Below are 13270 nucleotides of genomic sequence, written 5' to 3'. Positions count from 1 at the left end.
CCAGCCCCTCAAGTTAATTTTTGTGTGAGGTATGTGTTGAGGTTTATCTTTTGCTTATGGGTATACAGTCGTTCCAGCGCCATTTGTTGAAAAGACTTCTTTCTCCATGGAATTGCTTTTGTACCTTTGTCAAAATCAACTGAGCGTGTTTGTAGGAGTCTGTTTCTAGGCTCTCTGTTCTGTTCCGTTCACCTGTGCATCTGTCCTTTCACTAATACCACCTTGTCGTACCTGAAATCAGGTGACGTGCATCCTGCAACATGTCGTCTTTCTCCAAGTCGATTTTGCTGTTCCGCCTCCTTGGCCTTTGGCCCCCATACCCTGTATACACTGGTTTCGTGGCCCGTGTAACACCTTCTTGCCACTGGCCTGAGGAGACTGAAAAATATTTAAGAACATGATTTTTCTACTCATCTTTGTATTTCTAGGACCTGTTACAGTGCTGAGAACCTTAATTGCTCAGTGTCCATGTTCTAGAAGACGTCTACAGGAGCTAGCTATTGTTCCAACTTGGGAGCAGAACCATCCCCGAGGGAGGAGAGTTTTAGATATGTGGATGTGGTTTTGGTTTGACAGTGACTGAGAAGTTACTGTCATTTGGCTGGTGGGGGCCAGGCAGGCTGAGGTCTCACCCTGCTTGGGGAGATCTTGCTCAGCTAAAATTGTTCCCAATACCAGTGGCACTTCCTTTGAGGAACACTGTGCTTGTTTAGAAAAAAACCTATTCCAATTTCTTATTCAGCAGATAGATGGGTGGATAGATGAATGAATTCATAATGGTAAATATTTTAATAACATTTTTGTTTCTCTCTCAAAGTGTAATGCAAGATTAGGATATGATATTAGTTATCCATTGCTGTGTAACAAATTACCCCAAATGTCAGTGGCTGAAAACACAGACATTTATCTCATAGTTTCTGTGGATTAGGAATCTGCCAACTGCTTACCATGTGGGTCTGGTTCAGGGTCTTTCACGACCCCGTAATTGAGAAGTTGAGAAGGCTGTGGCCACCTCCAGTGCAACAGGGAGATGGTCCCCTTCCATGCTCACTCATGTGGGTGTTGGCAGGCGTCAGTGCCTTGCCACATGGGTTTCTCCCCAGGGCTGCCTCCCAGCACAGCAGCCGGGTTCCCCCAGAGAGAGTGAGAGAGCGTTCCCAAGAGGGAAGTCGCAGTCTTTTTAACCTGCTCTTGTGTGTGACACCCCTCACTTCTGCCCTCTTCTGTTCAGGGGAAGTGAGTCAGTAAGTCCACCCCAATTCAAGAGGGGAGGACTACACAAAAGCCTGAATACCAGGAGTTAGAGATCAGCGGGCCAACTCGGAGGCTGCCCACCACTACAGAGAAGAAAGTCTGTATTCCACAGTGAGAACCACCTCAAATTTACCAGAGATTGTGTTTTTCTAGATATCGTTTGAGGACGTGGCTGTGGACTTCACCTTGGAGGAGTGGCAGCTACTAAACCCTACTCAGAAGAACTTGTACAGAGACGTGATGTTGGAGAACTATAGCAATCTAGCTTTCTTGGGTAAGCATATTCTTTTTTGCTTTTTTGAGGAAGATTAGCCCTGAACTAACATCTGCTGCCAATCCTCCTCTTTTTTGCTGAGGAAGACTGGCCCTGAGCTAACATCTGTGCCCATCTTCCTCTACTTTATATATGAGACGCCTGCCACAGCATGGCTTGCCAAGCAGTGCCATGTCTGCACCCAGGATCCGAACTGGCAAACCCCAGGCCACTGAAGCAAAATGTGTGCACTTAACCGCTGCACCACCGGGCTGGCCCCTCACTTGCTTTATTTTATAGCCCTTGTAGTAAAATAGGCTTCATGTTTAACAGTCTCTTAGCTCAAGCAACTGGGTCCACGTCCTCTGTGTTTTCAATTAACAGGTTATCAAATTATCAAACCTGATGCCGTTTTCCAGCTGGAGCAAGAAGAGCAGTGGATAACAGATGAAGAGATCCTAAACCACAGCTGTCCAGGTGAGCAACAGTCAGGTGTATGGCCCACAGGGGAAGTTGAACCTCAGGTTTCTAATGATAGGCTGGCACTTTTGAAATGTTATTTATAAAACTGTGTTTATAGTTCCTAAATCATCAGAGTTGACTCAAGATTGGTGACATGAGCTCTCCATGAATTTTGCTGTACTCTGTATCCTGGTCCCCACGTCAGGGTGAGTCCCCTGTGTGTGGAGTTGATGATGAAATAGACCCCCTCTCACCTCCACGGTGGCACAGGTTGATGGCAGTCCTTTAGGACCTTGCTTTCTTGGATCAGGGGGTTCTTAGCTTCCTCAGTCTCCGTTTCCTTGTCTCCTGCCCCCGTCCAACCCACAGAGGCAGGCTTCTTTCCTCCTCTTTAAGAATTCATAAAGTGTTCTTGTTTTGGGTACCACTGATTACTTTTGAGTTTCCTTTAATTTATTTTTTTCCTCCCTCTAATTTGTCAGATTTCTGTTTTAAACCTGTAGAGAGTGGAAGGTGAATCCATGGATAGAGAATAAAAATCGAATACCTTGCAAGTGTGGAGTTCTGCCTCTTCCCTGGCTCTGTGCAGACCAAGGACTTGCATTCAGCTTCCAGTGCATCCTTGTGGTGCATCTGGTGTTCAGCTTCTCTCAGGCTTCTCATGCATCCCCTCAGGTAGTCTGCTGGGTGTACGACTCCCACCACCTGCTGTGTGATATTTTAACTCCATTTATGTTGAAGAACCTCATGGTATGGCAATATCTTATCTACCCAGTTTTATATCATTTAATATATTAATTTGGATATATATCTTAATCTTAATTCTTGATTTGATTTTAATTTAAAATATTTATTTTATTTACTTTTACATTTCAGGAAACAATTTTTTTTACTCTTCATGTGGGTCTGACACGTTTTATGTCTACATACGACTGTGGCATTTAATCTCCAAACTTCTTCCCACAGTCGTTTTCATCTCAGTGGCTAGTATGATCCTCTCCACTCCTGTAGCTCAACACATTAATCCTTTCATTTTCCTCCGTATCACCAGCTCCAGTTGGTTCTTCCTCTGAAATTCTGATATATCTGAGAATTAGATGAGGCTTTTTTATCCCCCCCAAAAAAAATTATCCTGCAGAAAAAGAATAGGTCCCTTAAATTTGAGATCTTGCCAAATCTTTCATCTTGCAGAGTACTTCCTGGGAATATTGCCCCATAAGAGCTAGTAAAGAGTATCATCATAAAGTGAACAACCTCTAAAAGGTCAGTGTAAAATATCCATAAATGGTCGTATTGTGGAAATCACAGACAAATATGCTTACGGGTTAAAAAAAAATCCTAATGTTATGCAAAGAATTCTTGTAGTTTGGAATAATTTCCACTGATAGCATCATATATAGATTGTGAATTCAGTTAAAATGTCAAAAAATCTGATTAAAAAGTTGGTGCTGAGATCTGGAGAACTTTCCCAAAAGTAGCTCTAATGATGGGGAAGCTACTGATTTCAGTGATTCAGGCAATGATCTTGAATGAGAATGTTTTTTAAATGTAATGATAGTACTGAAAACTAACGTTGCTCATCTTTCAGAGGGCGGGTTGATATCCCACGTTGACCTGCGTCCTAGTCAATGCTTCTTCCCTTATAGTGCTCAACAGTGTGTGCTCATCTTTTCCTTTCATGTGTCATTGGTCTCTGTCTTCCTGCGTTGTAAGCCCTCTGATGGGGGCACCTCCTTGTCTTCTCTGACCTGCTAGATCAAGTTCTGGACACATAGTAGATAATCAGTAGATCGTTGTTGAATAAGTAAATTGAGCTCTCCAGTATTTGATTGAAAATTGCTCCAGTCTCTTTTGGTTGTGATCACTCTTCCTTGGGTATATTTCATATTTCCATATTTAAAAGTTCATGTTTTTATAAATTTGTAAATTTAAATTCTGTTTTCTGTTAAAATTTTCAATGCCCAATAAGTAGACATTGTATTTGAGAGATTTGTGTGTGTGTGTGTGACTAGGATCCTAGGCTCCATTTCAGAAGTTTTCTTCAATAAGCATAATCATTGAGGGATTCACACAGTATGGGTTCATTTTTTTCCTTTTTAGAAGAAGTCTGGCTAGATGATAATCTCAAAATGTGGCACCAGGATAATCAAGACAAAGGTATGGAGAGAGGCCATGAATATGATGTTTTTGGGAAAATATTTCATTCCAGCATTAACTTTGTTCATTTAGGAATGAGGCCTCATAAATGTGACACAGGTGAAAAAAGTTTGAAACATCCTTTTGATTTTCTTATTCCAAAAAATAACTGTGGAAGAAAGAAACTTGATGAGCTCAATAAGAAATCGTTAGTCTATATCAAACCTGATAGACCCCACAGTGGAATAAAATACCGTGGTTACAGTAAATGTAGAAAAGCCAGCAGGAAGGAGTCGTGGCTCATTACAAGCCAGATAACGCAGTCAGGAGTCTGTCTATGCATGGAATGTGGCAAAACTTTTAGCAAGAAGTCACAGCTCATTGTGCATCAGAGAACTCACACGGGGGAGAAGCCCTACGGCTGCGGCCAGTGCGGGAAGGCCTTCTCCCAGAAGTCATTGCTCACTATTCACCAAAGGACTCATTCAGGAGAAAAACCATATGGGTGTGGTGAGTGTCAAAAAGCTTTCAGTAGGAAGTCACTGCTCGTTTTACATCAGAGGACTCACACGGGAGAGAAGCCCTACAGCTGCCGCGAATGTGGGAAGGCCTTCAGCAGGAAGTCCCAGCTTAAAAGACATCAGAGAACTCACACAGTAGAGAAGCCCTACGGCTGCAGTGACTGTGGGAAAGCCTTCTCTCAGAAGCTAAAGCTCATCTCCCATCAGAGAATGCACACGGGAGAGAAACCCTATAAGTGTGGTGATTGTGGGAAAGCCTTCTTTTGGAAGTCGCAGCTTATTACTCATCAGAGGACTCACACGGGGAAGAAACCCTATGCATGTAGTGAGTGTGAAAAAGCCTTCAGCAGGAACTCGCTCCTCATTAGGCATCAGAGGATCCACACAGGAGAGAAGCCCTATGAGTGCAGGGAGTGTGGAGAAGCCTTCATCAGAAAACCACAGCTCGTTAAACACCAAATAACTCACACAGGAGAGAGGAACCATCACTGCGGCGATTGCGACGAGGCCTTCTTCAAGAAGTCGGAGCTGATCAGACATCAGAAAACCCATCTGGGAGAGAAACCCTATGGATGTGTTGAGTGTGGGAAAACTTTCTTTGGGAAGTCACAGCTCCTAACACATCAAAGAACTCACACTGGAGAGAAGCCTTATGAATGCAGTGAGTGTGGGAAGGCCTTCACGCAGCGGTCAAGCCTGATGTCCCATCAGAGGACACACACAGGGGAGAAGCCCTATGAGTGCAGTGAGTGTGGAAAAGCCTTCAGCGAGAAGTCAAGCCTCATCCACCATCAGAGAACCCACACTGGAGAAAAACCCTTTGAGTGTGGTGAATGTAGGAAAGCTTTTGCCTGGAAGCCACAACTTCTGAGGCATCAGAGAATTCATACAGGGGAGAAGCCCTATGAATGCAGTGAATGCGGGAAAGCATTTGTTCAGAAAGTGCAGCTCATTAAGCATCAGAGAAATCATACAGGAGAGAAAACCTATGGATGCAGTGATTGTGCCAAAGCTTTCTTTGAGAAGGCACAGCTCATTATACATCAGAGGATTCATACAGGAGAGAGACCCTATGAATGTGGTGAGTGTGGGAAGTCTTTCACTAGGAAGTCCCACCTCATGCGGCATCAGAGAATTCACACAGGAGATAAATACTATGGGTGCACTGAGTGTGGGACTGCCTTCAGCAGGAAGTCACAGCTCATGACACATCACAGGACTCATGTCCTGGAGAAGCCACGTGAGTCCAGCGAGCATGGGAAGCCTGCTGGCAGCTGTCGCGCCTCCCCGCCCTTCTGAGCACACAGGCAGGAGAGAAACACTGTCACTGCGCTGACTGTTGACAAAACTGTCATTGCAAAGGTAAGTCTCACTAAACAGAATTCAGGAAGGAAAGAGCTTTTAGAACAGTAGACCGTATAGGAAAGCCTTCTCCCAGAAGACGCCATTTATTACACACAGATGGCCCCACACTGTGGAAGTCTTATCAATATTGTGATAGCACAGAGCCTTTTAGTCAGAAGCAACAGCTCATTAAACATTTAGAAGACCTAAACAGGAGGAAAACTCTGTTGTTATAAAAAGTGAGTGAAAGATTTCATAGAGGAAGGATGACGACGGTGCACTCAAGAGCACGTGTGCGCAGAAAACACTAAATGCTGTATATTGGAGATTTCACACTGAGGAGTAGGCCCAGTAACTTCAAGAATTTCGTAAGCATGATCCTATTGAAATAAGTCTATAAAGAAGTTGTGTTTACTGTATATAAATTATTGTAAAGGTTTTTAAATGGTAGATGTGTTTGAAGTGTGAAGACTTCTGCTTTCTGCTGTGGTGGGTAACTCTCCTATCTTAATCGGCTAGAAACTGCACAATTTATGAAATAATGGTTTTTAGACAGATAACAAGCACAGGTTTTGCTCCTTGGCAGAAGGTGGACAGGTTGAGGCGGGACCTACGATTGCCCACCTGCTGCCTGGAGCCGTTCCCAGGCTGCACTGCAGGGAAGAGAACAACCGTGATCTGCTGCGTTGAATAGACTTGCTGCATTGGCATTTGGGGAGGCCACAGTAGCTAGAATCTGCAGGGAAGTACTGGAGAGGAGGGAGTTTCCAAGAGAGAGGGCTGCAGAAATCTGCAAGGAGTCCTCTTGAGTCTCTCAGCTTAGTACTGATTTGGATGTGTGTGAAGGAAACTTCCTGAGACCAGGAGAAGTAGTGCTGGGGAGCAGCAGGCCCAAAGTTCCTGGAACTCGGAGCAGGCTGGGGACAGTTCACGTTCTCACCAGCCAGAGTGGAAACAGCTTAGCATGTGGGGCATCAGGTAGAATTCCCAGAAGAGTATATTGCCAGTGAGGGTAATTAACTCTGGATTAAAAGCTACTTTGGACCCACTGTGTCTGACATCCAAAAACTTACCTGGCATGCAAAGAAGCAGGAAAATATGACTTGTAACCAGGAGAAAAATCCATCAATAGAAAGAGGCCTAGATGAGATTGAAGTGGTTGGAATTAGTGGACAAGGATGTTCACATAGCTATTATAAATAGAAAGTAGAGGAAAACATGAATTTGATGAAACCTGACTGGAAGGTATATTTTAAAAAGCCCGAATGGAACTTCTCACAATGAAAAACACAATCTCCGAAAATTAGGAAAAAAAACCCTGCTAGATAGAATTAACAGGTTAGACATAGAAGAAGAAAAAATGTCATTGAACTTGAAGAGTAGGAATAAAAACTACGCAAGTGATGTACACAGAGAAAAAAAGACTGGGGAAAAAAAGAGCCAGGAGAATACAGTGGTGTCATCCACGTATAACTGGAGTTCCAGAAGGAGAGGAGAGAGACAAAGGGCAGAGGAAAGAATTTGAATAAATAATGGCTGAAAATTTTCCACATATGCTGAAAAGTATAACTCTACATATTCAGGAAGCTCAGAACCCAAAACAGAAAAAATATAAAGAAAATCATGCCGGTGGACATCATAGTCAAATCGATGAAAACCACGAATAAAGCACCTAGAGAAGAGAACAGACTCAGCACAAGGATGGCGGGAGGCCTCTGGCCGGGACCGTGCAGCCTGGAAGCCAGCCAAGCCACGCCTCTAAATTCCTGAAAGAAAAACAGGACCCCTGCAATCCAGAGTTCCATTACTCATCAAAAACACCTTTCAAAAATGAAAGCCAAAAAGACTTTCTCAGAAAAATAAAATCAAGGATAATTTATCACCTGTAGACCTCCCTTCAGGAAACATTAAAGGAACTTTTTGGGCAGCAGGAAAATAATACTAAGTGGAATTTGGATCTAAATGAGGAAATGAGGCGTTCTGAAAATGGCGAGTACGTGGGTAAATAGAAAAGGTTTTTTCCTCATTTTAGAATCTTTCAAAAAAGCGATTGACTCCTTCAAGCCTAGGGATGAGAATGTATTTTGGTTATGATCTGTTTAGAAGTAGGGCGTTTGCCATCAGTAGCGCTTAAGCATTAATCTTGAAAAAGAGCTGGCTAGACTGCATCATCTGAGTCAGAACCTGTGTCCTCGGGGCTCCGGATGACTTGTCCTTGTAGCAGCTGCACAATTGGATTGTACGTATCGTGGATCTGTGTATGTGCTGACCGTCCTCTGCTTCTCCAGGCCCAATTCCCCCCGTCTCTGCTCCTCGAGGCTGTCCTCCGGGACAGCGTCTTGAGGGTCCTGCGTGAGCTTGAATGTGGGGGAGCTGGGACGAGAGGTGTGTGGCCGGTGGAGAGGTTAGTGTGTTGATCACCTCTCCCTTCCTCCTCCGGGCCATGGTGTTGGCAGCATCTTGCTCTTGTGTGACTGCAGCTTCCACTGGGCCGCCCTCTTCCATGGCCCTCAATCCCTCGGCTTTCAGTAACGAAATTCTGTCTCCCTGCTCTTCATACTTAAGGGCGGTAACTGCTTTGGGTGCCTCACCATCCCTGGTTGGTTTCCTTAATTCTGAACACATGTCTTTAAATAGTCCCTTTATTAAATGTTCTTGAGTTAATATTTTGAGTTTACCATTTGTCTTCTGTGCCATGTATTTAAATGATGAGCGTTTAACAAAATTTTGAGCATCAGTTACTGGTACGTGTGCCTCATAGGGCATAGATTGACATCTGTCAAGATTTACCACACTATATTAATATTTTCTCTTTGTATTTTAACAATTCAGTAGAAAGTATAACAAAGTTCTTTGTGTTTTTTGTTTCGTTTTACTGCATGTGTACATGGCTCTGGAGATTGTTACCATCTGCTCCGTATGCAGGTGGTCTTGTGGTTATTACTAAACCCGTCTTCAGTAATAGAAACTGAAATATTTATGGAGTCTTATGCTACCTCTGGGTTAGCCAAACAACTGACAAGAAAGCATTGTTATTTATGTTAAATATGTACAGACAAGAAAAAAGATAACCAGTTACTGAGTGAAGAAAAGAATAATGTATCATATCTTCCAGTACTCTCATTTTAAAAATTGTGCTGTGCAATTAAAATATCCTCATTCCATATTCTGCTGTTTTTATTATGTATAGTTCATGTAGTCGGTGACCGACAGACAAGGTTTTCCATTTCAGTTGTCAAAATTACCACAGAGAACCTTTCACAGGCTTCACACCGGTTCCATCACTGACACTAGGCCAAGAAGACAATCTGCTTTTCTAAGATTAAACCAGAGTCGCTTCACTTAGAATCTCAGGAAGCATAATGTTAGGTTGAAATGGACTGCCAAAGAGGCCAGTGTCGACAGCACCATCCCTGTCATTTGTCTAACACTCTTAAGAATGTCACCTTTCTCTTCCTCTGTCCCCCAGTCATTCTCTCCTGCTGGCATATGAACCTCTGCTGAAGGAAATAGTTGCCATTGGGCTACACAGCGGTATTTTCTCTTCCAGTTGGATTTGCATTTCAATCTGCATTTTGAAGGAGCTCTTCATGCAGGTTTTCCGTTTTGTATAACCTGGGAGGCAGCATTCACAGTGCCGTCTGTGTTAATAAACTTGAGTACCACTCTGCTCCTGCCGTTAGGGCATTAGCCGGCAAATGCAGTCAGTAGTTTGAGACCTGATCACGTTTGGAATACAGCATGTGACAGTTACCTGCAGTGGTTTCTCTGTAATGGTACCATGTGACCTATACAGGAGAGTAAAATGGTTTCCACCATAAGGGTTCACCCTGGTCCCCTTTATTCGCCAGAGTGAAGGGAAAGGCCATTCTCACTCTCATTATCTTAGAAAATTTTATTTATCTCATGATGTCTGTCTGCAACTTAGAAGCAGGCAATGTAGCATCTCATGACAGCTCAAAAGAATGAAATGTGACTAAGCTATTTCCAAAGTACACTTTCCTCCGCACTGCGCAGTGTGCTCCCAGCGCCCTCCCGCTCAGTGAACTCACATCCCTTGATAGGTGGTCAATTTGTTTTGAGGCTAAATCTGTAGACTTGGTGATGCTCTCTGATAATTCTATATTTTCTTTGTGGGGTTTTACAACTTGGATCACAATTATTATTTATTGTATCCAGGTAGTCTTGACATCTTGTCATTGAGACTTAGTTTCAGAATGTTAAGATTAAATAAACCAAGGAACACCACATTTATCTAATACGTGAGCACCTAAGTGATCAAAGATGCCAACAGAGAACTGCTATGGACGCAGTCACTGGTAAGACGAAACAAAGAAACAAAGAGGGACATCTGTAACTTGAGATTCTCATTTAAAGCATTCCTCTCATTAAAATTATTTATAAAAAAACGCATCAAGCTCAGATTCACGAAAAGATAAGGAAATGGGTTAATTTTTTTTTTATGGTGAGGAATATTGGCATTGGGCTAACATCTGTTGCCTCTCTTTTTTTTTTGCAATTCTTTTTTTTTTTTTTTGAGGAAGATTAGCCCTGAGCTAACTACTGCCAGTCCTCTTCTTTTTGCTGAGGAAGACTGGCCCTGAGCTAACATCTGTGCCCATCTTCCTCTACTTTATATCTGGGACGCCCACCACAGCACAGCTTGATGAGCGCTGTGTACGTCCACGCCTGGGATCCAAAACTGCGAACCCCTGGCCGCCGAAGCAGAGCACACAAACTTAAGCACTATGCCATGGGGCTGGCCCTGTGGGTTAGCTTTTTCGTGTTTGTTAGAGAGTGATCCTGTGCAGGGAGCATTAAACCATGGACTGCTCCCACTGCAGCCATCCAAACAGGAGTGTGGGTTTATCCCCAACCGTGGTGGCCACAGGGCAGCTCTGTGGGCCTCAGTGAGGTGCACACATGTCTCCTACTGTGTATGATGTGTCCGTATAAGAAGAACGTGTCAAGTGATGATGTCTGAGATCTGGGACCAGCTGTGGTTCTCGTATGAGGATAGGGCACCTGGCTGAGGAGAAACGTCAGGCTGCTGTTCTCTGCGGAGCGACCTCTGTGAGCTGCTCACGTCTGTCTCCACTGCCTGCTGCTTCTGGAGATCAGGGGCGTGTGGGCAGCTGTTAGCTCAAGCTTTTGCTGACACTTGCCCCTGTGCTCTATTTGACAGGAACATTCCTGTACACACGTGGTTACTGAGTAAACTGTTGGAGGTAATCTGTGTGCGTGTGATCATTGGCACAGTGAACTCTAGTTTCCATTCCACCTCGATATCCAAACTGAATCTGAACTCTCACCAGTTTCCGCACGTCATGAACGTAAAGAGAAGAGCACCTCTCCGCTCAGCTGCGGCTGGTGGTGCTCCGTCAACACTCTGCCCGGCCCTGCGCTCACCGGCCTGGGGGCTGGGGCTGCGCAGAGGGCCAGGGGCCTGCTTGTTTGCAAACCAAACCGGGACTGCCCTAACGCTCTGAAGCTTCTATGAGCAGGAGTCTCACAGCCTAGCTGTACCGAGCACATAACCTCAAGGAACGCAGTGATGAGGCACAGTGTGCAGGCTGGTCCACGTCTGCCCCGTGCCCTCGGGACAGGAGGGGCTGGGCAGGACCGTAGACATTGAGGTTGGAAACTCCATGAGATTCCACCTAATCCAAATCCCCACTAAACAGAGGGGCAGTGTCCTGCCACAGATCACAGTCGCTGGCGGTGCCAGGCCTGGACTCCACATCTGCGTGTCCAGGACGCTGCCTAGGGGACCAAGTGCCTGGGCGTCCTTCCTCCCACACCGCAGTTCCCGTGCAAGCAGGCCTGCTCTGGTTATGCCTGAATGGGTGTCATGGCACGCCTCCGGCCTTGTGGAGAAGCTTTCTCGTGAAAGGAAGGAGAGATCCCTGACGCACTTGTTGACGCAGTGGCTCCTTGGTGCCTGTGCTGGTCGGCTCTCTGCTTAGTGCTTTATGTATTTTTTACTGTCACCTCATTTATCACTCACTAAGCTACTGTCGTAACTCAAGGTCACACCGCTACCAGGTGGCAGAGTGGGTTGGAACCCTTCTGTCTCCCTAGAAACGAACCTCTTTATCATACAACTGCTACCCTGTATTCACCCCTGTTTAAAACAGCTGTTTCTTCAAGTAGCTCCAACCAAAGCCAGAAGGACTGAGGGTCTGGTCAGACCGGGAACCCAGAAGGCATACCTTATGTGCAGTGTTAGCCATTTTACTACTGTGTGGTTTTTGACAAATTAAGCTTTTTTGAGCTCCAATTTCCCAATCGGTAAAATTTAAATGGAGTTATGGTGGTCTTACAGTGTCTGTCCAGTCCATTTATCTTGATCATGGCTCCCCTCCTTATGGCAAGTACGACTCTGACCCACTTGGTCGAAGGCGTGTCCTCTCCTTTTGGCCACAGTGACTGCCCAGGTTTTCTGTGTGTGACTCAGGAAGTGTATTTACCCGGATCGTGTAAATGGATGCTGGGGAGAAGTGGCCTCCCTTTGGGTTTGAAAACCAGAAGGTGGAGCTGCTCCTGTTCGTCCTTACTACGTGCAGGGAGAACCGTGTCTTCAGCTAGGATGAGGGATTCCAAACCTTAGAACGAAGCAGAGGAATGAATGAGTGGGTAGGAAAAAGTCCTGATGATGGCACTTGAGGTACGGATCATTGTCCCTCAGGTTGTTTCCACCGTCAAATTTTCTGTTTGTTTCCTAATTAATTCTTTTCTGCTTTAGTTGCCTTCTGTGTCTTGCAATCAAGAGGGTTTTTTGGGGGTTTTTAGGAAGATTAGCCCTGAGCTAACATCTGCCAATCCTCCTCTTTTTGCTGAGGAAGACTGGCCCTGAGCTAACATCCATGCCCATCTTCCTCTACTTTATATGAGGGACGCCTACCACAGCATGGCTTGCCACGCAGTGCCATGTCTGCACCTGGGATCCGAACCAGCGAACCCCAGGCTGCCGAAGCAGAATGTGTGAACCGGGCCGGCCCCGCAGTCAAGAGTTTTGACTAAAGTAGGAATGACACCTGCCTTAGCTGTTTCCAAGGTTCTTCATGAGACCAAAGTAAAAAATAGTATATAGACCTCTTTTTCTTCATTTTTTTATTGTGCCAACATACATATGACATAAAATTTATCATCTTAACCATTTTTAAGTTAACAGTTCAGTGGTATTAAATACATTCATAATGTTGTGCAGCCATCACCACCATTCATCTCCACAACTCTTCATCTTGTGAAACTGAAGCTCTGTCCACATTGATGGCTAACTCTCCATCTCCCTCCCCTG

The 13270-nt window shown here is 44.7% G+C and overlaps 1 protein-coding gene across 14 annotated transcripts in view; it reads left to right on the top strand.

Annotated features, from left to right (window-relative positions):
- ZNF605 (zinc finger protein 605) overlaps positions 1-13270 on the top strand; it is a 49846-nt gene that overhangs the window by 13992 nt on the left and 22584 nt on the right. For 12 of the 14 annotated variants that reach the window (XM_070629438.1, XM_008534017.2, XM_070629436.1 and 9 more), the window contains 3 exons: positions 1408-1528; positions 1892-1984; positions 4070-9136. In XM_070629438.1, coding sequence (XP_070485539.1) covers positions 1408-1528; positions 1892-1984; positions 4070-5925 — 2070 coding nt within the window. In that variant the 3' untranslated portion in view covers positions 5926-9136. Of the gene's footprint in view, positions 1-1407; positions 1529-1891; positions 1985-3143; positions 3233-4069; positions 9137-13270 lie in introns of those variants that run through there. The other 2 variants (XM_070629442.1, XM_070629441.1) reach the window with 2 other exon arrangements.

This window comes from Equus przewalskii, chromosome 7 (assembly GCF_037783145.1).
Source record: "Equus przewalskii isolate Varuska chromosome 7, EquPr2, whole genome shotgun sequence".
In the NCBI taxonomy this organism is placed as follows: Eukaryota; Metazoa; Chordata; class Mammalia; order Perissodactyla; family Equidae; genus Equus; species Equus przewalskii.
The sequence above is the reverse complement of the archived record's forward strand: the minus strand, read 5'-3'. Positions and strand labels throughout refer to the sequence as shown.